Raw genomic sequence first — 26,711 nt, forward strand, 5'->3', positions numbered from 1 at the left:
CCTTGTGGCTGTTGGAAAGGGAGTCAGGAGGTGATTCGTTTGCTGTGGAATACTCAGCTTCTGACCTGCTCTTGTAGCCATAGTATTTATATGATCACTCCAGTTAATTTTCTAGCCAGTGATGACCCCAGGATGTTGATGATGGAAGATTTGGCTATGGTAATGCTGTTGAATGTCCAGGGGAGGTGATTAGACACTCTTGCTGGAGATATCATTTCTTGGCACTTGTGTGGCACGAATGTTACTTGCCACTTGTGAGCCCAAGCCTAAATGTTGTCCAGGTCTTGCTAAATTCATATACGGACTGCATTATCTGAGAAGCTGCAAATGGAACTGAACACTCTTGCAATTGTCAGAAAACATGTCTACTTCTGATCTTATCAGGGAAGGTCATTGAAACAGTGGAAGATGGGTGGGCCCAGGACACTATCCTGAGGAGCTCCTGCGTTGATGTCCTGGGACTGAGATGACTGGCCTCCAACAACCACAACCATCTTCCTTTGTCCTAATTATGTATCCAGCCAGAGATTTCCCCATAATTCCCATTGACTTTAATTTTGCTAGAGCTCCTTGATGCCACACTTGGTCAAATACAGCTTTGATGTCACAGGCAGTCACTGTCACTTCATCTCTAGAATTCAGCTCCTTTGTCCATGTTTAGATCAAAACTATAATGAGGTCTGGAGCCACGTGATCCTGGTGGAACCCAAACTGAGCATCGGTGAACAGGTTGGTGAATAACTGCCGCTGTGGATGACCATATCCATTATTTTTATGATTGTGAGTAGACTGTTGGGATGGTAGTGAGTCAGATTTAATAGGTCCTGCTTTTTGTGGACAGGACATACCTGAGCAATTTTCCACATTGTCTAGTAGATTCCAGTGTTGTCGCTGTGCTGGAGCGTCTTGGTTAGAAGCACAACTGGTTGTTGAGCACGGGTCATCTTCACTATAGTTGTTGCCGTCAAGGTGCGTAGTCTTTGGTGCATCCATGCTCTCAACCATTTCTTGATATAAATAGAATTGACTGCTGTGATATTCAAGATCTTGGGGTGACACTGATCATCCACTCTGGCACTTCTGGTTGAAGATGGTTGCAAAGTATTCAAGTGCTGGGCTCTGCCATCATTGAGAATGGGACATTCATAGAATTCCCTTCTCCCATTTTTTTAAATTGTCCACTCACTGGATGTGGCAGGACTGCAGAACTTTGTTCTGATTGACTCTTTTAAAAAGTAATTCAATAAACAAACTACTCAAGTGCATTCTGTCGTGCATGGTTAGCAGCAAAGAAAATGTGGCGTGGGATCAGCAAGACTTTGTTGGTTTTTGTGGCCATACCAGGCTGTGTGTTTGAACTATTTAAGGTCTCACCTGTACAGGCCAGCAAAGAGATCTTGACTGTTTGGCCAGCACTTCCCCAACATTTTTCCGGTGTGACCTCGTTTTAATACCTCAGACATCATGTGACACCTGAATGAAAATTTGGAGGGGCATGAGATTTGTTGAGTGGGCAGGTGGAGGAGATTCAGCTGTTGGCTGAGCGGTGGGTGGGAGGCTTCAGGTGTTGGGGTGAAGGTTAGGGTCTTCGGCTGTTGAGTAAGGAGGGTGGAGGCTTCAGCTGTTGAGCGTGGGGTTGAGGGGGGCTTTAGTTCTTAACTGGAAGGGTAGGGGAACAGGAGTTGTGTGCGTAGAGCTGATGAAAAGATAGGCTTTCTACAGGAAAAAAAAACAAAAACACCTACTTACCACCCGAAGCCATTTTCTGAGTGGCAGGGTGAAAAGGAAAATCAGAGGCAAAATCAAGTGAGTTGCTTGGAGTTCTGTAATAAGATTGGCATTGGAATACTTCATTTTTTTTGCCTGCTCTGTATATTGCAAGGAATTGTCAGACAGTGCCTGCTCCGATGTTAGGTTAGCCTTCCCAGCTCCATTTTGTTAATCACTATAACCCTGCTGTCTGCTTGTAACCAGTTTACCGACACAATACTACTGTGGCATCCCAATAATAGCTTTTTCTACTGGAGTACTAATTTGCATAACGCTTAACCATGATGCTGCATTTTATGTATATTGAAGTAGTATCAATGATCTAAAGTGAATCAGTTTTGTTTTATCACATCCTCAAAATGTGAATGATTGAAGCAGTGGTACAGTTAGACTGGGAGAGAGGTATCTAATAAAAATGGGCACTTAGCCACAAGCCATAAATCCATATAAAAGCAAACTTCTAAGAACCCCATACTTACATGAGTAAGTTAATAATTATACCAATTAATGAAAATACATAACTAGATGTATTTATCAGTGTTTCAATAATTTTTTTGTGAATAATTTTAATTAAATAATTCATTTACAAATACTTAAACTTACATAGTTATTGCACAATATTTATCATTTAACAAATTTATCTCACTAAGTACTATTTCAAAGCTACATTTCTATTCTCTCATGCTGAAATAATTTATAATTTATAAATTAAGATCCAAGCATTACTGCAAGAATAATTTTATGGTAAACATGATGGATAAACAAGGTGGGGAATAAATTCTATCACTTTGTCTCTGTTCTTGATTGTCATGATGGTCAGAAGGAAATGGTACCTGAACTTGACCATTAGAAGATTCATGAAATAACCTGTAATGACTGTTAAAAATTTTTTGCCCAGGTGCAGAAGCATTAGTTTACTGTTTTGCCGGGATAGCATGACTGAGAACAGTGTTTTGATGGGGCTTTCAGTTGAAAGCCCACATCCTAACTCTCCATTTTATGGTGTAAGCTGTTTTTAACCAGAGCAACGCTGATGCTGTTTCATTATTTTCATTTTAGTTTTAACTTGTGGATTTTGTTTGAATGTGTATTGTGGAAATATACAACTTGTTCTTTAGCCTATACAGTAATTTTGTGACACCATCTATGAATGCAACAGCCACTAGAGTGGTGGGACATTGTATGGTTACTTTTGGCTGTACCATCATGTATGTGCACTTAATGTACAAAAGAAATCCTGCCAGTATTTAAATCAGGGCACCGATTTATAAGTGAAACAGTACAAAGTTTTTAAATTGCTAATTAACAATCTTGCTGAATTCTTAAAATTCTGGAAGTTTGTTCTTATTCATGGAATGTGCGTGGCACTGACAAGTTGAGAATTTGTTGCCCATTCCTAATTGCCCTTGAGAAGATGGGAGTGAGCAGAGGTTAATCAACATTTAATGGTGAAAGATTTGGGTGGACTTGCCAGAATCCCTGATGAAGAATCCCACTTAAAATGTTAAACCTTTTTCAGATACTAATTGACATGCATTCCCTGAATTTATGTAATACGATAGTAATATGCATATTATGGAACTGTAGATATTTGAGCATTGCTGAAAAAAGAGACATGCTGTCAAAGCTTTTCATTTTGCACTCATCAGGAAAGATTCAAGAATGCCGAAATTCAAAGGGGGCAACAATTTGTACTGCAGGAGAAGGGTGCTGATTGGTTGGCAAGTTGACTCTGTTGCGGCATTAACATGGAGAATGCACCAGAAAACGATTGACATCCATGCTTCTGTTTAATTCAAAAATGCATGCTGCCTGGGCATGTTCTTTCTGCTTGCAGAGGACAGGGCCCTACCTATGAATATATGTAGTTTCTAGCAAGTGTAAGTTAGCCACGTTACAAGCCGGACTGATGATTAGCATACTCTGGACAGCACTTGCTGAACAATCCCATCGCGGAATCACATCAAACATTAGATGTTGTGTTGAGTTTTTCCAGAAGGTACATATATTCGTATGTAGGGACCTGTCCTCTGCAAGCAGAAAGAACGTCTCCAAGCAGTGCATCATTTTCAATTAAATAAAAGCATGGTGGACAATAATTCCCTGGTGCATTCTCTGTGGCAACATCTCAACCAGAGACTTTCTAACCAATCAGCACCCTTTTCTCATACTGTATAAGTTATTGCTCCCTTTGAATTTTAGCATTCTTGCGTCTGCCCTGATGAGCTGAAGACTAAAAGCTTCAAGAGCATGCCTCTCTCTTTCAACATTATTCAAGTTCTGTACTATCAAGCGACAAACTGTATTTGTTGATCTAATGTGGGGGTTTTATATTTCCAGATTACGTGAACAGGAGAGGAAAGAGGCTGAAGAAGCTGTCCAAAAAGAGATTGAAGAATGGGAGAAGAATCTACGAGCCCTGGCTGAACCTACCCGCATGGAGACACTTTGGGAGATCCCTGCCATTGGTCATTTTCTGTGTCTGGCTCAGCAGATCCTTAATTTGCCTGAAATTGTCTATTTTGACCTTGAACGTTGCCTTCTAATGCCCCAGTGTAGTGGTTTTCTGGCTAAGATAATGACTTCTTTGCTGAGCCCTCATCATCGCCGAGCAACTTTGCACCGGAAGCCACCATTGCCCTACAAAATGTGGGAAGCTGCACTGAAACGAAGAGTACTTCATTGGTATGTAGTGGTCAGCCAAGCAGAAAATCGTAATCTACATGCTGAGAAATTGGGCCTTAGTCCACAGTTTTTCTGTGTTCTGGGGGAAACTAGCCCTTTGGAAATAAAAGCTTTCCACCAGTTAACATTTTACAAACGGGTTTGGTTACTGAAAGGCTTGTGTGATTATGTATATGAAACCCAGAAAGAGGTCCAAGATGCAGTTTTAGGGCAGCCCATCCACGAATGCAGGGAAGTGATACTGGGATATGATTCTCATGAGAATGCCTATGTCCATTTCCCACAGTTTTGTGGCGCAGACTTGCGGATTTACAAACAATCTCCTCTTCCACCCCCTGAATTTCCTATCCCACCTATCAAAATCTACAGGATGTCACAACAGAGATCAGTGGAGGCAAAAAGTGGACTTTCTCCTGAAAGCCATGAGAAACCAAAAAGTAACAAAAAGGAACCCAGTATCAAAACAACACATGATTCTAAAAAGTCCAATGAAGGACTTGACTCTAGCGACCTGGAGGATTTTTATTTAAAAGTAGAACCTGGTCCCCAATTCCTTTCTCAAGAAGGTGAAGAAGAAATAAAATTCAACTGTGAATGTAAAATCCATAGAACTTCAACAGTGAAAAAAGAAAATGTTGGTTCCTGTAAAGAAAATTTAGTGAAGCCTGCTAGCCCTGGAGAGGTTGTAGGATATGGGGAACCTCTTAGCCCAGGAGAAATTAGAATAACTGAAAATGGGGAATTTTGTACAGATGACCCTGAACTAAGAAAGGGTGTGAAACCATTGACTGAGAAGGCAATCAAAAGCTGCAAAACACTCATTAATGGAAGCCATACTGAAAATTTGGATGTAAGCTGTCTGGTTGGTAAAATAAATAATATTTCTGCAAAACATTTCTTGGGGAAAATTGAGGAGCTTGAGATAGTTAAACTCCATGTCAAGAAAAAGAAGAAGAAGAAAAAGAAACTGAAAGATACTATGAATAAGATTTCACAGTTGAAGCCAGATATGGTTTGCCAAAATCTAATGAAGATTCGGAAGCCAGGAATCCAGAAGAAATCCCTATTGATAAAAAAGAAAACAAAACACAAAAAGCACAAGTCTGGTTAGTGGTTTCTCTGGTTTTCTATTTTGTAGGTAAAGGAAAAGATAAGTGAAACTAGTAAAAGTACTTTTTTTTCTGCTCAAAATCTTTAATATTTGGCACGGTGTACCTGGGATTGTTATAATCGCGTCTGTTTCATTAGTCTATGCCACACTAATAGAAAATAACCATTTGACCCCTTGAATTTATTCAGTGAGCTACTATAAGTGACAGCTGTAAATGCATAATTTTGTTCGTTCCAATTTATCAGCAGGCAGCATATTCAACCAGTGTTTGATGTGTTTTTGGATATACTGTTGGGATTTTTTCTGCATTAAATTGTGTGATATGTAAATACTGTAATTGTATAATCAGTTTAAAAGTGGTTGACTTGACTAGAAGCATGAAGAGGTTTAGCAGAAGTCATTGCTATTTGTTTATATTTTCTGGTGAACTCTTTTATACAGGTAGGGAAATTTTAATTAATGTTCAGAAGTGAGTATTTGTGTATTCCTAGGTAAGAGGGTTTGGCTGGAGACGGTTATAAAGCAGTGCAAAATATTGACTTAGGAATTCTTCGGCTACGGGATTGCTTATAAATTTCCGTTTGCGAGAATAAAAAATTCATCTTAATAGAATTTGGAGTTGACATCAAACGCCAAATGTATTGGATGATACAAGCTATAAAAGTCCAAGGCTCAGCCACTTGGATGGGATGTCAGAGGTTTGCTGACACCTGTGCAATCTTAACTCAGCTTAAGTATCACCTTCAGATGATAGAAAGGGACACATTTGAAAAGAAAAACAAATTGGCACTAAACAACTGTAACAAACTCTAGTTGTATTCATGAATGCAGAAATAGGCAATTCAGTCCATGCTGCTTCCTGAGCATTGCAGCTGGTGGTATCTCTTTAATCTCGGTTCCTTGCCTTCACTCCATGCCTTTAATATTCTTGCTTCCCCAGCAAGTATTGTGTCTCCTTTTTAAAGATTATCAATTTATTTTGCACCTATGACCCTCTGTTGTACTGCATTTCATATCATGGCAACCTATTGAAGACTTTTGTGGATTGACTTTTATGGATTTACTTTTAGCTCAATGTCAATGTGCTAGAACTCTTTTGAGTCAGAGGGTTCTAAGTTCAAGTCCTGCAATGGAGTTAGGAGCATATTTGGGCTGATGTTTAAGTGCAATGCTGAGAAAATGCTGCATTGTGGGATGTGCCATCTTTTGGATGGGATGAAATGTCAATCCCAGGCCTTGTCTCCAGATTGGTATAAGATCCTACAATGTTACTGAAAGATGAGCAGGTCCACATTCCTCCTTCAACAACCACCACTACCACCAAAAATATGTTATCTGGTCATGCTTGTTGATTTATGGGACCATGTGTGCTCTTTGGCTGCCTTATTTGTCTTTATAACAGTGAATGCACTTCAAAAGTAACCCATTGACTATAAAGCTCTTTCAGGTACACTGAGGACCTAAAGAGGCATTTATAAATGCCTGTTCTTTCTCAATTGGTTAGTTTGAATTTTTCCTTGTTCTGGGTTCCTTGCTGGAGACGGGCCATTTCTTAACTCCTCCTCTTACCTAGTCCCACTCCCTGTCTTCTCCCCATATCCCTACACATTCTTCCTTTTCAGCTAACAATCCAATTCCCTCTTGAATGTGTTAGCTGAACCTGATTCTGCCATACTGTCAGGCAGTGCATTCCAGATACTAACTACTCACTGCATGAGTGGTTTTCCTCATGTCAATATTGCTTCTTTGTTATAACCTTAAATCTGTGCCCTTTTGTTCTTAACTCTTCACCAGTGGAAGCATCCCTATCTACTGTGTCCAGACCCCTCAAAATTTTGAATACTTCTATCAAATATCCTCTCAGCTTTCCCCTAGGAAAACAACTTGCAATCTCTCTATGTAACTGACGTTCCTCATCCGCCAGGACTGTGTTCATGAATCTTTTCTGCATTCTGTCTAATCCCTTCACATCTTTCCTAAAGAGGCAATACTCCAGTTGAGGCTGCACCAGTATTCCCCACAAGTTTATCATAACCTCCTTGCTTTTATACTCTCTGCCCCTATTAATAAAGCCTAGGATGATGTATGCTTTATTAATTGTGCTTTCAACCTGTCCTGCCACTTTCAGTGATTTATGCACGTTATCCTGGCCCCCCTCCTGCATCCCCTTTAGAATTGTACTCTTTTTATTTTATATTGTCTCTCTGCATTCTACCTACCAAATTGAGTCACTTCACACTTCCCTGCATTAAATTTTATCTGCATCTGTCTGCCCATTACACCAATCTGTCTGTCTATTTGAAGATCTGCACCGCCCTGTTCACAGTTTGCAATGTTACCAAGCTTCATATCATCTGCAAATTTTGAAATTGTGCCCTGTACGCCAAGCTCTAAGTCATTAGGAAGAGCAATGGTCTTGACATCGACCCCTGGGGAGCTCCCCTCCAAACCTTCCTCTAATCTGAAAAAACATCCATTAACCGCTACTGTTTCCTGCCACTCAGTAACATGGATACAAAAATGGCTATTGTCCCTTTTATTCTATGAGCTATAACATTGCTAACATGCCTGTTGGACGGCACTTTTATCAATGCCATCTGAAAGTCCATTTACACCACATTAGCAACATTACCCTCATCAACCTTCTCTCTTACCTCATCAAGTAACTACAGCAAGGTAAGTATGAATTGCCCTTATCCATGCTGGCTTTCCTTAATCAACAGACATTTGCCCAAGTGACTATTATTTTGTCCTGAATTATTGTTTCTGGAACCTTCCCCACCACTGAGATTAAACCAACTGACCTGTTGGTGCTGGGCTTCTCTTTACACCCTTTTTTGAACAAGGGTGTAATATTTGCAATTCTCCAGTCCTCTGGCACTACACCTGAGTCCAAGGAAGACTGGGCAATTATGACCAGTGCTTCCGCACTTTCCAAACACTTATTTCCCTCAGTTTCCTTGGCTGAATCTCATCCGGTTGTGGTGCCTTATCAACTTTAAGCACAGGCAGCCTATCCAACACCGCCACCTAATAGATTTTAAACCTTTCAAGTGTCTGAATTACCTCCTCTTTCACCATGACCTGCGCATCATTTTGTTCCATGGTAAAGACAAATACAAGGTATTCATTTAATACCTAGCCATGCCCCTTGGCTCTGTGTGAATCCCCTTTTTGGTCCCTAGTTGGCCCCACTCCTCTTTTACCACCCTTTTTACTATTTATATGCTTATAGAAGACTTTTGAATTTCCTTTTATGTTAGCTGTTGGTCTCTTCTCGTACTCCCTCTTTTTCAGTTTTTCACTTCTCCTCTGAACCTTCTATATTCAGTTCTCTATTGTCCACCTGATATCTAAGCTAAGCCTTACTTTTTCTTCTTAATCACTACCTCTCATGTCATCCAGGGAGCTCTAGATTTGTTTGCTCTGCCTTTCCATTTCATGGGAATATATTTTGACTGTACCTGAACAATCTATTTTCTAAAGGCAGCCCATTGTTCAAATACCGTTTTGCCTGCCAACCTTTGTCCCAGGTCAACTGGAATCGGATCCATTCTCACCCCATTGAAGCTGGCTTTCCCCACAGTTAATTATTCTTACTCTGGATTGTTCCTTTACCTTTTCCATAAGTAACTTAAACCTAATGGTACAATGATCACTGTCCTCTAAGTGTTCCCTTGCTGACACTTGATCCACTTGGCCCACCTTATTCCCAAGAACCAGGTGTAGCAGTGCCTCCTTTCTCGTTGGACTGCAGAAAATTTTCCTGAATACACTCTAGAAGCCCTTGCCCTCTTGGCTCTTTACACTTCCGATATAATGAGTTTCAATCCCTCTTTTGTGATACCTCAGGTTGGGGAGCCAGTTCGTCTGCACTTCCTCTGCTTTCGTTGATTACAAGGGGTCCGTACAAAGAGGTGAGGGGTTCCACAGGCTGAGCGAGGAATTCGTGTAACTCCTGGTGGTAGCTCCCAGAATAAAGGGCCAAGCCTGTGGTCATGTGACTTGTAGCAGCCATCTTTTTTGGTCTAGCGGAAAGTCCTTATTAAAAAATTGGTAATAGAATTAAGTTTTGGATTTCTTTTCATACCATAAGGACCCAACACAGTCTTTATACTAATTAAAGTCTCCCATTATAACTACTCTAATTCTTGCATCTCTGTAATTTCCTTGCAAATTTGTTCCCCTGTATACTCTATAATTCCTAGTTTAATATCATCTGCAAACTTTGATGGACTTCCTCTATTTCTAAATCCAGGCCATTTTCTTTTATTTTTATGTGTGTTAATAAATAAGTAAAATGTGTGATAAAATGTGGGGCACTAGTGCTGATTCCTGGGCAAAATTGCCTCTCAATCCAAGAATATATATAATTATCACAACTTGGTCTCCAACCTTTTAAATAATTTCATATACGTACCGTATAGTTGTATTTTAATTTTTTGTGTCTCAGTATCAGCTGAGGAGGCTCATTAAATATAGGCTTTGAATCAGATATGACATCTATTGATAGTTCTTTATTCATCATTACAGTAGTTCAAATGGCTTTGTGTAGCTTATTGAGAATGATCTTACATGACAAAAATGTACTTTTTAATTTGTATTGAGCTTTTAATTTGGATTAGTTATTACTAGAAACAGCATGTAAGGCACCTAAACCCAGCATTGCTTCCTCAACAGGAGGACCACAAGCTTTAACCAGACAGGTTGGTTGCTGAAGATTTCACATTGTGCATCCCAAACTAGCACTATGTAGTACAAAAGGGCATATTTGGGGTGGGGGAGGCCAATGGTTTGACAGCAGACTGTCAGAATTCGCTAGCATTACCCCTCTGAAAGAATTCGCTAGCATTACCCCTCTGAAACTGACTGCAAATTCAGGTTTCTGGACATGTGCAGATAGTGACAGGTTGCAACTTCACGATTTCTGCACTGAGTGCTTCAACACAGGTTCTTGCTGCGATCCCCACCACCCTTTGTTGGCAATCGTTGAAATCAGCAAGAATTTTAACTTTCTCACTTCCATATTTCTGAAACCCTATAAAAAGTTGCACCTTGTTTAATCAAGTGTAACTGGGATGTTAATGGCAGTGTGATTAAGAAAATTGGAACACAACTTGTACTGAAAAGATAATTTCAGCGTGCTGTTAAAAGATTAAATAGATTTCTAATTTCAAAAATTTCTAAGATTTTTTCAGAATACCAATATTTTAGATTTCACCTCGGACAGTGCTAGAGCTGAAATTCTCATCAGTGAAAGTTAGAACTCTCAGTGAGACTTACTTTGAGGTCAGCCATGAGCGCCCTCCTTTTGCTGCTAACTGCAAACCCATGCCAGTGGTTACCTCGAGTGCTAATTATTTAATTGATTAGGTCTATCACATTCAATCATAAACAAGATTAGCTAATGTTTCATTGTTGATGGAGAGCACTTGATCTGAGGTAATTTCAAGAAGCAGGCGATCTATTATTGTGCTTTGTGTAAGTTAATAAGTTCTGCGTGATTTTGCAACCAATGACTAGGGAGTTCTGTTTTCCTTTAGTTTTGTGCAAAACCACCATGGGAGATAGATCAGATTGAAGCTGCGGCAACTTGATTTCTATTTCAAATCCTTAAAGAAAGTGGCATCTTTATTCGCTGTAGAGGAGGGTTGAGAATTGTATGTTTCACAGTGACACTGTTTAATGTTCAGTTACCTGTATATGAAATAATCAAATCACTTATTGGTTTGAAGCTGGAGTCTGGCTGTTAAGAGTGTATATTCCATCTGCTTTTCAGAGTGGAAAATCAGCTGGTAACACATGATGCATAGCAGTAACCAGTTTACAGAGTAAGTTTTCTCTTATTATCCCAGGATTGTGTGAATATTCATCTAGATATTGGGCAGGGAATGCTCTGGATTGTAGGGGATGAGCCATGGCTGGTGATGCTGAACACAAGAAAATACAAGAACACAAACAGGAGCAGGAGTAGACCATGTGGTCCAACGCACCTGCTCCATCATTCAATGCGATCATAGCTGACCTTGGGCTTCATTTACGTTTTCCTGCCTGCTCCCCATATCCTTTAATTACCTGAGACCAAAACTCTGCATCCCAGCCTTAGATGTGTTCAACAGTGGAATACCCACAACCCTCTGGGGCAGAGAGTGCAATGATTCTCAACTATTTGAGTGAAGTAATTTTTTCTCACCTCATTCCTAAATGAATTGGCCCCTTATCCTGAGACTCTGCCCCTGTCTCTCGGCGTCTACCCTATCAAGTCCCTTCAGAATTTTGTACCTTTCAATGAGATTGCGCCTCATTCTTCTAAACTCCAGAGAATATAAGCCTAATTTACTCAGCCTCTCATCATAGGACAATCCCCTCATCCCAGGAACTAATCTAATGAACCTTTGCTCTATCGCCTCCAGTGCAAGCATATCCTTTTTTAAATATGGAGACCAAAACTGCACATCGTATTCCAGATGTGGTCTCACCAAAACCCTGTACAATTGTAGCAAGACCTCTTTATTCTAGTACACCAATCCCCTTGCAATTAAGGCCAACATGGTATTTGCCTGCCTATTGGTTGCTGCACCTGCATGCTAACTTTGTTTTCCTTGTACAAGCACACCTGAACGTAACCCAAAAATGCAATGCCTAATTTTCACAAAACTAAACTGAAAGCCTAATCATCTTGCACTTTTCCAAGCACTCACTCTGTCCTCATGTCTTGTATCATAAAATTCTCAGATTTGTAGTTAATGATTTGACCCTGGTTTCTACTAAGCACATATATTTGGTACCAACATGGCTGCATTTTTTTTGGATCTATGAAATAAATACTTGCATTAATATAGCACTTGAGTGTGGAGAAGACATAGACACTGAGCAGAGAGTAATGGAATTTGGTGGGGGTGGGGGGGGTGGGGTGGGGGTGTGACTGAAGGCAAGGGCAGAGGGAAAGCTGAAACAAAAACAAAATGCTGGAAAAACTCAGGTCTGACAGCATCTGTGGAGAGGGAAACAGTTGACGTTTCAAGTCCATATAATCCTCCTTCAGAGCTCTGGAGTTTATGGAGCTGCAAATGTTGAGGTCAAGGACGGCAACATTGGGAAAGAAAATCCTCAAACCTCATTCCTCAGTAGGCAGAGGACAACTGCAGCGTTCTAGTGAAGCTTAAAGTAAGCTTGAGGAACAGTACTTAACAGCCTTCTGGACTCAACATTGTGGTCAGTAATTTTAGACAGTAATCTCTGCTCCATTTTGTTTCCTTTTCTTTGCTTCAGTCAGGAGCGCACCTGCTCTAGGCACATCTTTTGTTTCATTGTTTCTTTCCTTGTGCCAGTACCATTCTCTTTGGTCCTGGAAGATTTATGCCTTCTGTCAGTCAATCTCTCCTGACTTTCCCCCGATCACAGACCTTTCCTTTTGTCCTTGTCCCAGCCACCCCTTGCTTAAAACCAGTTACATCTCTAACATTTCACAAACCTGAAATGTTAACTCTGTTTCTCTCCACAGATGCTACCATAACTGCTGAGTATTTTGGCATTTCTGTTTTCCCTTCAAATTTCCAGCATCTACAGTATTCTGCTTTTCAATTAGGGATATCTTGATCCTGCGTTCTGCTATATTAGCTGCCTGTACAAGACAAGTTGGCTATTGCACGGCAAGAGTGCCTTACAGATCCCAGCCGAATTGGAGGAATTAATGTCCTCGAGACCCCTATTTGGAAACCATTCCCTCCATGTGCTGAAGCTGCTGATGCTTGAACTGATTGTGGGGTGGAGTTGGAGCTTGATGGCAACTGATTGGCACCTGATATACTGGTGTGCTGTATGTTGCCAATTCTTTCTACTTGGGGTTTGATCACATGCTGTCTGACCACACAGTATCTGATTGTGTCAGGCCACTTCACAGAGATATTTACTGTATGTAGGTTGGGTCTTGTGCAGTTGAGAATCTTCATTTATGGTTTCACATCAGCTGTTGAGAGAACTTCCAAGTATCAAGTGGCCAACAGCAGGCGAAAAGGGGAAAAGCGAGTGGGAAAAGAGGAAACCGTTCTTTCTATCTCTTCCCATCCCAAACCCCGAGTGTCCATCTCTGCCCCCTGCATGATTTCAACCACCACAACCCACATATACCTGGAATGACAGTTCCTGGCTGTAGTGGAGTGCCAGCCTCTTTACTCAATGCATAGCAGCAGAGAATTCCCTCTATTCCTGAGACAGCTATGCAACCATTCAATGGTTGAGGTGTTTCTCGGCTACTGTGCATGCTGGGTAAAGAGATCTTCATTACACAAAATCTGTTGGTTTCAGCTATTGCGTTTCACTCTTACCTGTGTTCAGTGAGAGGAAACATCCTCTCAGCATCTACTCCATCAAGCCCCTTCAGAATTTTATGTTTCAATAAGATAACCTCTTTCTCCTAAACTCCAATTAGTGTAGGCACAAACCCATTGTCTTAAGTTGTAAACTGTCTTGGTGCATTGAAGACTGCCCATAGTTTGTAATTTGAGTGTCTCTGAATTCAAGGGACAATTTGATCTATTTATAATGCTTTCTGGACTGTCAGCAAGTCTCTTCCTGTACGGTTACACACTAATTACAAATTTGCTGTCATGGATTGATGCAGTAGGCCCCTAAAATGTGGAGGGTTGGAAGTTTGCAATACAAGAATTCTCACAATGCACAAGTGTTTTAATTGGAAGCCATCAAGAACAATTGGAGCTTTGACTATCTTTTGAATTTGAAAGGCAAGCTTGTTACTTTATACCTAGCAATGGTAGTAATGTATTAGGTGTTAAATAGAGAAACATTTCAGTTGTGTTTTTGTTTTGTTCCAGCAGATGGAGTCATCTTTGTACCTATGGTATCCGTTAAAAAGGGTGGTTTTCTTCTTCCTTCAGGGGCAACATGATTGGATATGGAAGAGCAAATTGTTCTTGTCAAAAACTGAGAGCCCAGACTTTTTTTAAATCATTAACAACTTATAAATAAATCCTGGGATCTTCATTGAACTAGTTTTGAAATTTGTCTTTCAGGTCATGCATGGCCCCAAGCTCCATAGAACACTAATGCAGTCCATGAATAGAGAAGCCTGGACACCTTTGCAGTTATACATTTATTCACTGAGATAGCAAAGGGAGCTGTTTAAATGTGGCTTTTGGTTTTAAGTACCTCTACTTCGAATGTTGGTGAGTCTCAAGGAGCACTCCTGCTGTGCGATGTGTGTGCAGCCACACAGCAATCTGGAAAGCACTGCGTAAGCCTTGTTCCATGCTAACACATGTGTGTGACCACGCAAAAAGTTTAAAGGTGCTGTGCACAATAGTTAAATTTTGAAGGGAGCATTGGTCTTGCATAACTTAGAGGTTCAAGTACACCTGAAAGAGCCAGTTGCTTGTACATTTACAGCTTAGTAGAGCCAACAGCGCTGAGTGGCAAATGCAGACTATCCTAGATACGTCAGGCAATGAACCTTTGTCCTGGGAACCTTTTCATAGGAATATGTGCTATATGTCCTCCACCATTTTGAAGGAGATCTATCTTGAGCTGAGGATGTCAAAAACTTGAACAAGGATCTGAAACATGGTTTATCTTGGCAATAGTAATTCAGACTCCACATTGAAAATTGTCAGGCAGCCTATTTTCACATTGCCATGCACAAAAGCTATAGAAAACATCCTGTCTGCCATTTAAAGATATAGGAATAATTTTTTGCACAAAACATACTGCAGCCTTTGAGCTATAGTCAACCCATGTGAATCTATCTCTTACAGTCCAGTCCATATTTTGTTAGAACATGAATTTACCTGTTTGAATTTAGTGTAATTGACAATTTGAAAGAGCCTGTTCAGAACATTGTTTGTTCATTGCTGGAGTGTATTCTATCCCCACATTGTGTTCATGTGCAAAATGTGTATAATCACCAAAATTATTTTATCTGTGAATATAAGTTAATTGATTTCAGTGCTTTTTATACTGTAATTTTCCCATGTTAGATCAGGCTATTACCAGGATGCTAGAAGGCTAAATGTGATTTTTTTATTGTCTAGCAATTCCTATGTGGCCCTTGGAGCTGTAGTACTCAACTCAGTTGTCAACTCAGCAAAAATTTGGACATCCCTCATCTGAGATGTACCAAAGAGAAAGCATGTTTACCTTCATCATGACTGATTACTATGTCCATCTAGGATTGGCCCAAGTGATTTTGCAGATATTGTAAATCTCCACAAAAATGCATCTTTCTAGTACAGGGATTTGGTCTACTAAACTCCAGAGTAAGAAAATTCTTGTTGAAGAACTTTATTGGCCAAAAGGACAATCACTAATTTAGAATACAAACTAATAATTTTATTGGACAACAAATATTGATACTCAACATTTCACTAGTTGAGGCATGGCAGGATACACAAGTCCAATGCGAGTCAGTCTTTCTTTCCTGTGGATCCCGGGGCTTCTGGGTTTTTTCATGTTTCCTTGAACCTGGTCTCTTGACGTCCTTCAAGATTTTAAGTCAACTAATACAAATCCCTTTGCAGCCTTAAGACTTCAACTCTAGTTTCCCAGTCTATCTTTACTGCTAAAGCTTTCAGTCTGCTACACACTTCACAGATGCTTACTGAACCTCCCCCCCCCTCCCCACCCCCTTTAACTGACTGAACAATCTGAGATGAAAAGAACTCTGCTGACCAAGATCAGGAAGAGAGTTGGAATTTTTTGGGTATGAAATAAGAAATCATGGTTTAGAAAGCCTGATGCTGATGGGGACGATCAATGGTAAGAGAGATCGCGGTCAACAAAGAACGATCTTTCTAAAGAGCCTTGCAAACTGGATGAATGTACTGCCAATGAAGATGATCCATCCCTCCAGAGCAAGATTAACATGGAGGCCCATGGTCACCAACAGCCTCTTAGGGCATGGTATCTGAAGAGAGAGAAATTCACTTTATTAAGGCAGTTACCTTTAGCCCCAATACCAGATTCTAATACTGATTTCTATTCTACTCTATTCTTACAGAAGTCCTCAATCTCTGTGACAATTATTTTAGACACTGCTAACTTCCTAGCGAGTGCTCTACTCATAAGTCCTAACCCTTTCCCCTGACAAATGTCCCCCAGCAATTGACCTGTGACGAATGTTATCCCTTGGCAAGTGCAAGTGCACCCCTTTTTTTTACTCTTTACAGGTATATTTGCAATGTTTGCCCCAAGTATGTGCACCTGCGTCAACACAACTAACTATTTCTAACCAAATATTTGCAGCATTTGACCAATGGAAGAGTGTTCCTAGCTTCCCCACAGCAACCTAGCCAATCAGCTTTGCAGCCCTGGCCTCCCTTCTAACTGCTATCTAACTTGTCTCTTTTGACCGGAGGTCATGGAACACTTGGTGCTTTGACCATCTTCCTGACCATAATTTCAGTTTTTCTTAAAGCTATAACCATATTTGGCACTTTTTGAGACTTCAACTTTGAGATTTCTTAACAACGTATCCCAAAATTCTCGAATTATCCAAATAATACATACATATTAAGACTTTTCATCACTAAGTACAATTTGGGGATAACTTAAGCCTTATTAATTACACAAATGTGCCAACAAGGTGAAGTCTAACGCCATGCTCTTCATGAAGGAGGAATTACGTGATTATTTTATCACAGGGTTGAATCGTGGATGTTCATACTCATTCCCTTGGTTTCACACTAGTTTGCACAGTCCTGATTCAGAATTCTCTCTCAATATTTCTACTTGTACTGTAGCTCATGTAGAACACTGCAGTTGCCTCTCTGCTGCTAGCTGCCTATGGGCACTGTAGTTTTTAGTAAAAACATGCCAGTACATAGTTGTGTAAATTGTTCTTGGCTAATAGAAGATTAAAGTGATGTGATCTTGGATTTTTAGTTATAAGGTTTGTAACTGACCATCTATGATGCTGTTGAATTTTAGAACAAGTTGTGAATGGAGCAAACATTGAAGCATCTTTCAATCTTTCATATTTTTAGGGATGTAAACTAATTGTTTAAACTAAGCAGATGGTATAATGCCATTTCCTTGATTACACAAAATGTGTTTTAAAAACTATAATACTACTGTATATTCCCTATTAACAGTAATTTAAAGAGAATTTTTGGCAGAGATGTGTAAAAGGCAGATCTGATTAAATTTTTAGACTGTTGGTAAGCTCAAGGAAACACCTGACCCTCTTAGGTGGTCCATTTTTTCTCTGTCGCATGCTATTACTGGAAGCTACCAATGCTGTAATTAGGCTGCTCAAGACTGAGTAACTTTAATGGTCCTAATCCAAAATAAAATATTTTAGCCTACAAGATTCAATGGTGCATACGTCATTTGCCCTGCCCCCAACCAAACTGATTACTGTCTCCCTATCCTGCTTCCTCAGTGCATTTAGTTCTTTCTATATTTTCTACACACCATTGAAGTGTACCAGATTTTCCTGGAAAGAGGCATGTACTGTTAGTTACACTTCTATTCTTCCCCCTTCAGCTCAAAAATTGTGCCCTATAAACTGCTGAAAGTGCACGTTCATAATGGTGTGTCAAGGGCAGTGGGGCACCTAGGACCTTAGTGGAAGTTCACTACAATCCTGTAGTGATCTCCTTATCGAATAAAATTTATGGCTTAAAAGAAATGTGAACAATGGAGAAGGACATTGGGTCATATTAGGTACAAAAGCAGAAATAAAAAGATTTGATTTTTTTCTCAAAGGAAGAAAATAGAATGAAAACTTTAAAAATCTCTAAGTTCTACTTGTGGGATTGTTACTCCGTAGTTTGTTGTTCCCTTTCTGGGCCAGACAGGTTCATTAGCATTCTAGGAAGATGCATCTCTTGCACTGTTAAGTAGCAGCCCTAATTTTCTGTGGTGAATTTAGTTGGCAGTTAATGGACAAGTGCAGAAAAATCATGAAACTTGAGTGAATTTTGAGGATGAGCTTGTGTTTTTGCAAGGCAAATTGTCCAACAACTTATAATTTGCATTTCACCAGTATCCCTAGTCACTAGTTGCTAGACAATTTGCACAATAACGATAAGTGCCATTAAACTTGCTGATATTTTGGCAGGACAGTCTGGGCCATTAATTCATCACACATAACCTATATGTTGCACATGATATTCCTGTTTCTTTTTCTCAGTTACCTTCTCTGTCTCAAACTTTGGTAACCAGTGGCCTGACATGAAGAACAATATCTCAGCTTCATTATAGGAATAGGTCATATTAGACGCATTATCAAATCTTTATTTTACTTAAATCCAGTATTCTTTCATTTACCCTGTCTGGGACTCTGTATTTTTAGGATTTGTTGGAGTCTATGGTTTCAGACCATATGGTGAATCTCTAGAAAATATCCTGTAATTTCCTTTTATAAAGGAAAATGAATCTAAACTCTGGATTGTATAGCAGTATAGACATCCATTCTTAGAGCAGGGCTATCAAGCTTACATGTTCATGGGCTATGTAGATGTGCATCATGAAGCCACAAGCTACATGTAAAGTTTTTTAAGTCAATATTTCAGCAATTTGCATATATAGATTAGTTGCTGGATCGTATCACATACTGGTGTTCGGATTCTGATTTATCCGTTAGTGAACAGTCCTTTCCAAACCTCTACACTCATAAAATTCACAACCGACAAGCCAACAAATGAATTGAATCAGAATTCAGATTAAAGATCAGAATATCCTGCCCTGGAATCCTTTCCCAAAAGTCACAGGTTGAGCACTGCTGCTCTAGATGGCCATGGAAGGGAATGAATGAAGCAGGCAGAAACAAATCAGTACCAACATACAGGGGCAAAAATTGGAACTTTGCACTCTTGTGTACCTCAGTTGCATTAATCAAAGACTACACCTTTTGAGACTAATAGAATACATTTTCTACATCAAATTAATATTTGCCTGCTTGTCTGCACCAACAGTTTCCAAAGACTTTAAATCTGTGTAAATTACAAACTGCTTGCAACTGTTTTAAATGCTTGTTGCCTACTAATTGTGCAACCAAGCAAATTGTATACATTCATGCAGTATACCAGTGAAGCAAATTTTATTCTATGTAGTTTTTTTCTTGCTCTTGGCACACTCGCAGGGATTTCTGTCCTAAGTTTTGAAAGGTGGGATCAGATACCCATTTCTTATTACACAACGATAAAAATTACAAAAGCAAAATAGTCGCTTGGTAGTACAAAACTTGAATATTGCTGTAAAGAGAGACATATTGTCAAAGCTTTTCGTTGTCCATGCATCTGGACAAATGCAAGAATGCCAAATTTCAAATGATCACCGCAGTATATACTACAGGAGAAGGGGGTACTGATTGGTTGGCAAGTTGACTCTGATTTGCTGAGGCATTGTCATGGAGAAAGCAACAGGGAATTATAGGCTACTCAAGTTCCTGGATATTTTTTTTTAAAAAGGCACAAGCCTTGAACATATCTTTTTGTTTGCAGAAACCGGGTGCTTGCATTTGAATGTATGTCGCTTCTAGCAAGTGTAAATGAGCCATGTTACGAGCTCAGCTCATTATCTATTGCAATCGGGGTTGTTCAGCAAGTGCTGTCCAGTCGCAGAATCATATCAGACAGATAATTTGTTTTGGGTTTTGCAAGCGCAGACAGATTGAGTACAGCCTGCACTCTGCCAATTAGGAACAACTGAAGAAATGTGCTCTTTGATTCGAATTGACATCAAGACCAGCGGCAACAGCTTTATTTTTGTCCATGATGGGCAGATTATATGTTTACAACAAGAATAGATCCATAACTTGAGAAGGCTCGTCTACTCTAAAGCGATTGAACACAGGATTTTCATGACGCGCAATGGCAAATTCCACACACGACTACATTCTCAGAATAAAGCTCCTTTTAACACTGCTAAGTGCAAGAATTGCCCAAAGCCTCAATCTACTTTTACTGAGTAGAAGTCCTCCAGGTTTTGCATAAATCAGAATAACATGAAAATCCTAGCGGCCATGTGCTATAGACACAGACGCACAGATCAGAGTGGACATTTGTAAGTTTTTGGCCATGAACCAGACTGAATGAGTGTGACTGTGGGATACATATGTTAAGGAAGTATAGTACACATTAAATTATAGAAAATTCAGCACAGGCTATACAGACCACTTCTCTGCTCTTTTCCCATAACCTTCCCATAATATTTTTGTGTTCATCTAATTTCCTCTTGAATAACTAGATTGATAAAGATGCAACAACCATTTTTTTGAGGCACTCTATACTATTATAATGCTTTGGCAAATTCATCTCTCAAGTTCATATCCCCTTGTTGATAATTGCGGACCAGTGGAAATAATGAAGTATAACCAGTGAAAAGTTAACGACAGACATATGCCATTTGTGCACTCATCAGCCTACAATTTCTTTTATCTTAATGCACTGAAAAAGCATGAGTTAGTGAGTACAGAATTTAAAAAGTGACAAGTGCATTTGGAGCAGATACCTCTGCCACACCGTATTAACTCAATGTCATTACATTTATGTAGTACTTGCTTGAAGCTTTTCCCTGCCTGGTTGATGCTTTGTACTCAGTCTCTCTCTCACTCACTCACTTTTCCAGAACTGCTGCACCTAATTAAGGATCACTGGGAGTCGGAGCCTATCCTGACAGGCATTGGGCGCCAGGCGGGGTACACCCAGGATGGGACATCAGTCCATCACAGGGCGCGCTCACCTCACTCACTCGTGCGCGCTCTCTCTCTCTCTCTCTCTCTCTCTCCTCTCTCTCTCTCTCTCTCTCTCTCTCTCTCTCTCTCTCTCTCTCTCTCTCCCCCCTCTCTCCCCCACTGGGGGACAATTTACTGTAGCCAATCCACCCGATCAGCAAGTCTTTGGACGGTGGGAGGAAACTGATGCACCCAGACACCCAAGGTCAGGATTCAACCCAGATCCCTGGAGCTGTGAAGCGCTCTGCAACTACAAATCTGAAAAAATATATAGTTTTATTAAGAACTTCCATCTCACCTTGGAGGCTTCAAGCCAATCCTCTGAAACTCTGCTCACTTTTGACAACTGTGATGAATTTCACCACAGCAGCTGAGATGACTCAAAACATTTTAAAATAATGTTTTGGGTTATTTTATTTAGAATGTTATTGATTGTTTTTAAAAAGTCAGTTTTCCCTATCTCTCAATGTTAATGGATCCTTTAAAAATTCAAGGATCCGGATCAGTACCCTTGCCAAAATCTAACCTGTTCTTCCTTGGGCCATATCCTATCTGTGTACTAAGTTTTGTTGGAATCCGTTCATTTGGCTTTTTTTAGATATATTTGCTAACAGACTGACAAGTGGGTGAAAACATTACTTCCATCCACCTTCAATGATGGAGGTAAAAACTTAGGCTGACATATTAGATGTAGCACAGAGGGGAAGCTAATTTGGTGTTGTATGGTGGGACCACAGGCCATCCACGTTCCGCCATAATCCATCCCAACTGTTGTGCTAATTTAAAATTAGTGCTGTTTGTGCTTTCTGAATAGATAAATGCATGACTGCTGAGCCATGCAAATCAGATGGGCTCAGTTTTAATCTTTTATTTATGATGACTTAGCTGTTCCTGCTGAGGTGGGTGTAGAGTGCTGCAGTTGGTCTGCTTCTGATCTAAAGCTTAGAAAAATCAGTTAAGGTTTCTGTTATTAGGTCACCACTACTTGATAGCATGTGTATGTGGTGCACCTGATTACTCTTGACATTCATGTTCCCCACAGCCAAATAGCTAGTCAACCCTGTGTCTATATTCAATTACAAGAATAGTCAGTTCATGAGGTTCATCCCGAGCAGTTCTGTGACACAGGACTCTGTGCTCTACGGGCTGTTCCCAGGGACACACACCGAGACAAACATCAACTGCAGCTGGAGGATCATCAACTCGGTGAAAGACGCGCTTTGGTCTGCCCGAAACTTGTTGGTCTTCCAGCACAAAGATTTGTCCCCGACCGATTGTTGCGGACTGGCACAATCCAAAGTCCAGGACTACGTGCTGAGGGACGCACTAAAGCTTGGGGCAGCTGCCGCAAAGGCGCAATGGGGAAGGGTCGCTGTCTAAGACCTTTCTACCACAGCGCACCGAGAGACTGGGAACTGTTTAGAGCCCCTCGGGCTGTACAGATCAAAATGAAAGGCTGTAAATGACTGTAATATTGTTTGTACTGATGCACCTGGTGATACATTTTGTAAAAGTTTAACCTGGATTGTACCCTTGTAATGTTGTTTTTGAAATGGTTTTGAATGTGATTGAAGATTTTTATGAATAAAGTATATTTTTACAATAAAAAAAAAAAAAAAATAGTCAGTTCATGAGGAAACTGGTCTCCGAAGAGCTGGTGAAACCAATTGAAAGAAAAGGGAATTGGCATTAGAATATCACTGAAGTAGGATAATTGCTGGCAGTGAATTGCAACCCAATAAATTATTCTGTTCATCAATTTTTTAATCTTTTAACGGCAACATCTGGAAATGAATTATCAGAAACTTTTCATATTTGTGATGTGAGGCAATATATGTGCCTTGACTATTAGTTTTATTTTCAGCATTAGTTTGCCAGATAATCCATATATGCTGCAGCCTTGTTTTCTGCCATCTTAATTCCTTATGTAGCACAGGTCCCTGGTATAATGCTTGTAAAATAGTTGCCTTAGTTGGTGAAGTTAACTCTTCATTAAGTTTGCAAGAACAATTTTTAATTTGAAATGTAAACTTCAGGATAATTGATGCTTAATGTTCTGAGGAGCTCTAGTTACTTAAATGTGCTCATCTCATGCATGTTCTCAGCAAAGAAACCAGATTCTGAAAAGGCAGACGAGAAGAAGAAGAAGTTGATACCACCACCGTTGCCTACAATGCCACAGTTTCAGGTGGGTTGTCTAACAAATTAACACTTTAGGAAGCAACTTGGGTAAGCTTCAAGACGTGAAGTTAATATCAGAAACCCGAGTTATAGTGATTAGTATAGGTAATTATGTGGATTTTAAGTGATTGGTTTAATTTAATGCAGATTTGTTAAAAAGAACAAATTTGTGCTGTTATGCAGATTGTTAATTCACCATAATGTTGGACGGTATTATCCACTATTTGACATTATACACATTGCTTTCGCATTGTTGTTTGATTTATTTTAAGCATAGTCTACCATCCCTACCTATTTGTTTTTCCAGTATGTTATGTATGCCATCACCTCTAGAAGCTATGGTACCAGAGTGCCTGGCTGTATACAGACTGTCTGGCTCGGGAGCAAGCATCTTGATCTTGATTTCACGTGTTTGATATATTATGTCTTTATGCTTTTAGTCTCTTGGGGACTTGAGTCTAGAGTTCTACAAGTTGATGAATTGTCACATTGAACCTTTAGCTTCCACCAGTCTCCAAATGTTTCTTTGGGAAATGGGCAAATCTGTTGCCTCAATGTGAAAATTAATTAAATTAGTTCCTGGTAGTCATGTCTCCTTATTAGACACTAAAGCAAGGATGACTTTTATCTATTTGAAATTCATCCTGAACTCTTCAGATAGCTCTGCTTTATTATTTGTAACTGCACAACATGAAAAGGATGCTGGTCAAAGTAGATAGGCCAAGTGTTTGAGTAGAGGGGAAGCACTCCGTGTGAGTGGTTTGACAAGTTTGTCTTTTAAAAAGAAAATAGGCTTGAACTATCTCCTATTTGAATTTCATTTATTTCTGGTTTCTGATCAGTGGAACGTTATTGTTGTTTACAATAACATTTACCAATCAGTGTTACTGTAAAAAGCAATGCTACAAGCCAGAGCACTCTACATAGCCCCGTAATCAACCACCACCACCACCACCACCCCCACCCCCACCCCCTGCCCGAGCCCAAATTGCAACAACAGTGTTTGTGGAAGGGATGAAATGTTCGCAAAGTAGTCTGAAAATACATGTCCCAGCTCATTTCCTATATTTCTGGCAGTTAAGTTACTGCATAATGCTGGTGCAGACACGATAGGCCAAGTGGCCTCTCTCTGTGCCATAAACTTTCTATGATTAATACAAGAATTAAAAATTGACTTAAAAGGCTGACTCCATTGACTTCTCAAAGAGATGAATAAATTCACAAATTAGTGAACAAATAGATAATTTTATGTTCATACATTATGGTTTGATAGAAATACGAAATAAGTTCATGGGCTGGGACAAGTATATAGTCTATTTGTCAAAATCGGTTATTAATCACAAACTGATTATTTGGCTAAATATTTACTTAACCTATCAATTGTTTCCTATCAACCATGTTGCTTCTGTGCTGTCGACTCTAACTTTTTTTATGGTTCAAAATGAATCCTCCTAAGTGTGCTTGGTTGTTACATTCCTACTGTTACTGTAAAATGTGGGAATACCTCTTTGGATCTCCTGATCAGGTAATTCCACGTATACACCGGCGCAACCTCTCTATTAATGGTCCAAACCGTGTCAATTAATGTTTGGATTATTTTCTGAAGTCCTGTTTCCACCCCACTCCCTTGCCGAGTGAAAGGCTAGCTCTTCACTTTTCCTAAGTTGTCCCTGAAGCCTCTGCATTCAGCAGCTTGAATGCCGTAAAGGAAGGAAGAGTCAAAAGCAAGGGAAAATTGGACGGCATAAGATAAATAGAGGTGATTGAGAGACATTGAGTAGACAGCAAAGTGGTAAACAGGAAGGAAAGAAAGAAGCAGATGAAGCAAAAGACCTGTTCGTTGCAGAATAACCACTCCTAGTAAGATAGAGGGATGCAAAGGTGCAGCATTTTATTGAGTTAATTCCCCCCCCAAAATGTTGAACATCAAATCAAATAGTTTTGTTTAAATTATCAACTGGCCTGAACAATCCATTAGCAAAGGCATGTGGATGTCCTTATATTGATGAATTCAGCACAAGAGACTTCATGCCCTTCAATCTATGTGGTTTACAACTATTTATACATTAAGTATCTTGACTCTTTATTTCTGGTTATATCTTAATTTTAGAATGAGCATAACTGACTTGGGTGATATTTTCATCCTTTCGAAGTGGACAGGAAAGCATGGTGGACAGCCCAAGTGTTGTGTATCCATGTATAGGTGCAAACTTTAGTTCATGGGCTTTGTGGGTGTGCTTATAGAAAATGCTTTTCTTGTGAACACAAGTTTGTGTTGGGAGAAAGTATGCATTCAAGCAGCACTATGCTAAAAAGGTCCCAGCCCATTCTTATGTATTATATAACTCCCACCCTACTGAGTTTGAAGTGCAGTTAATTTTTCCCTCTTAGTATTCTTACAATGATTTCTTACTGAGGGACAGTTCCTTTGGGGTGGGGAGGGTGGTGACTGGCAGCGCCTATATTCCTCAGCAAAATGGGCATTCGTGAAATGAGCTTGGTGATGAGTCTTGTTAGGCTATATGAGCACTAATGTCCTCATTACCTATCCATATGTGCAGTACCAGCTATCATTGAACCTCGGATCACTAAAGCCCTTTCAATGCCACTTTGACCTTATTAGGAAGATTAGCTAACTCAATAAATGCTGGGAATCAACCTGGGACTTTCTTTTTATGCACAGTAATTTACTACTTTAATCAGCTTGGCTTTTGAGAGGGCACAACTTCCATTGATTTTTTTTAAAAATTAATTTCCTTTTCCCAATGTATGTAGTAATACAGTATCACTTACGAATTACCTTTAGCTGTTCAACATCGACACGTGTTCACATGCATGCTTTCTTTAAGTTTTTTGTGAACTTACAATTATTTTGCACCGTTGGATATGTTTTCTTCACATTGTGATTTCAATATTTTCAAATGGCACATTTGCTTTGGTTATTTCTATTAAGAAAAAAGGTATGAAATGTAGTAAATGAGTTTGTCTGAAGTTGTAAGATGCCATTAACTGTAAAGTACTTTTTTGTAATTTTATTTTATAAACTTTAGCATAGTTTGTTCTTTGTACACCCTGGTGGTTGTATTAGAGCTCTCTTAAGTTAGTAATTTTTTTTTTCATTTCTCTGTATAGCTCATTTGCACTAGTCTTGATGAACTCAGGGAACTCATTGCCAAAATGGAAGGAGAGCTAAAAGAACTGGAAAATAATAAGAAGAAATCTGTAAGTAGCTGATCTCTTTGCTCTGGATCAAAATTTGAAAATCAAAAATGC

At 39.7% G+C, this 26,711-nt stretch overlaps 1 protein-coding gene across 3 annotated transcripts in view; it reads left to right on the forward strand.

The window, feature by feature from the left end:
* The window catches only part of brd10 (bromodomain containing 10), a 77,364-nt gene that overhangs the window by 36,167 nt on the left and 14,486 nt on the right, over positions 1-26,711 (forward strand). For 2 of the 3 annotated variants that reach the window (XM_078570568.1, XM_078570569.1), the window contains exons 3-5: positions 4,111-5,561; positions 23,363-23,445; positions 26,571-26,660. In XM_078570568.1, coding sequence (XP_078426694.1) covers positions 4,111-5,561; positions 23,363-23,445; positions 26,571-26,660 — 1,624 coding nt within the window. Of the gene's footprint in view, positions 1-697; positions 730-4,110; positions 5,562-23,362; positions 23,446-26,570; positions 26,661-26,711 lie in introns of those variants that run through there. The other variant, XM_078570570.1, reaches the window with a different exon arrangement.

The sequence above is a fragment of the Cetorhinus maximus genome, chromosome 2 (assembly GCF_964194155.1).
Source record: "Cetorhinus maximus chromosome 2, sCetMax3.hap1.1, whole genome shotgun sequence".
Classification (NCBI taxonomy): domain Eukaryota; kingdom Metazoa; phylum Chordata; class Chondrichthyes; order Lamniformes; family Cetorhinidae; genus Cetorhinus; species Cetorhinus maximus.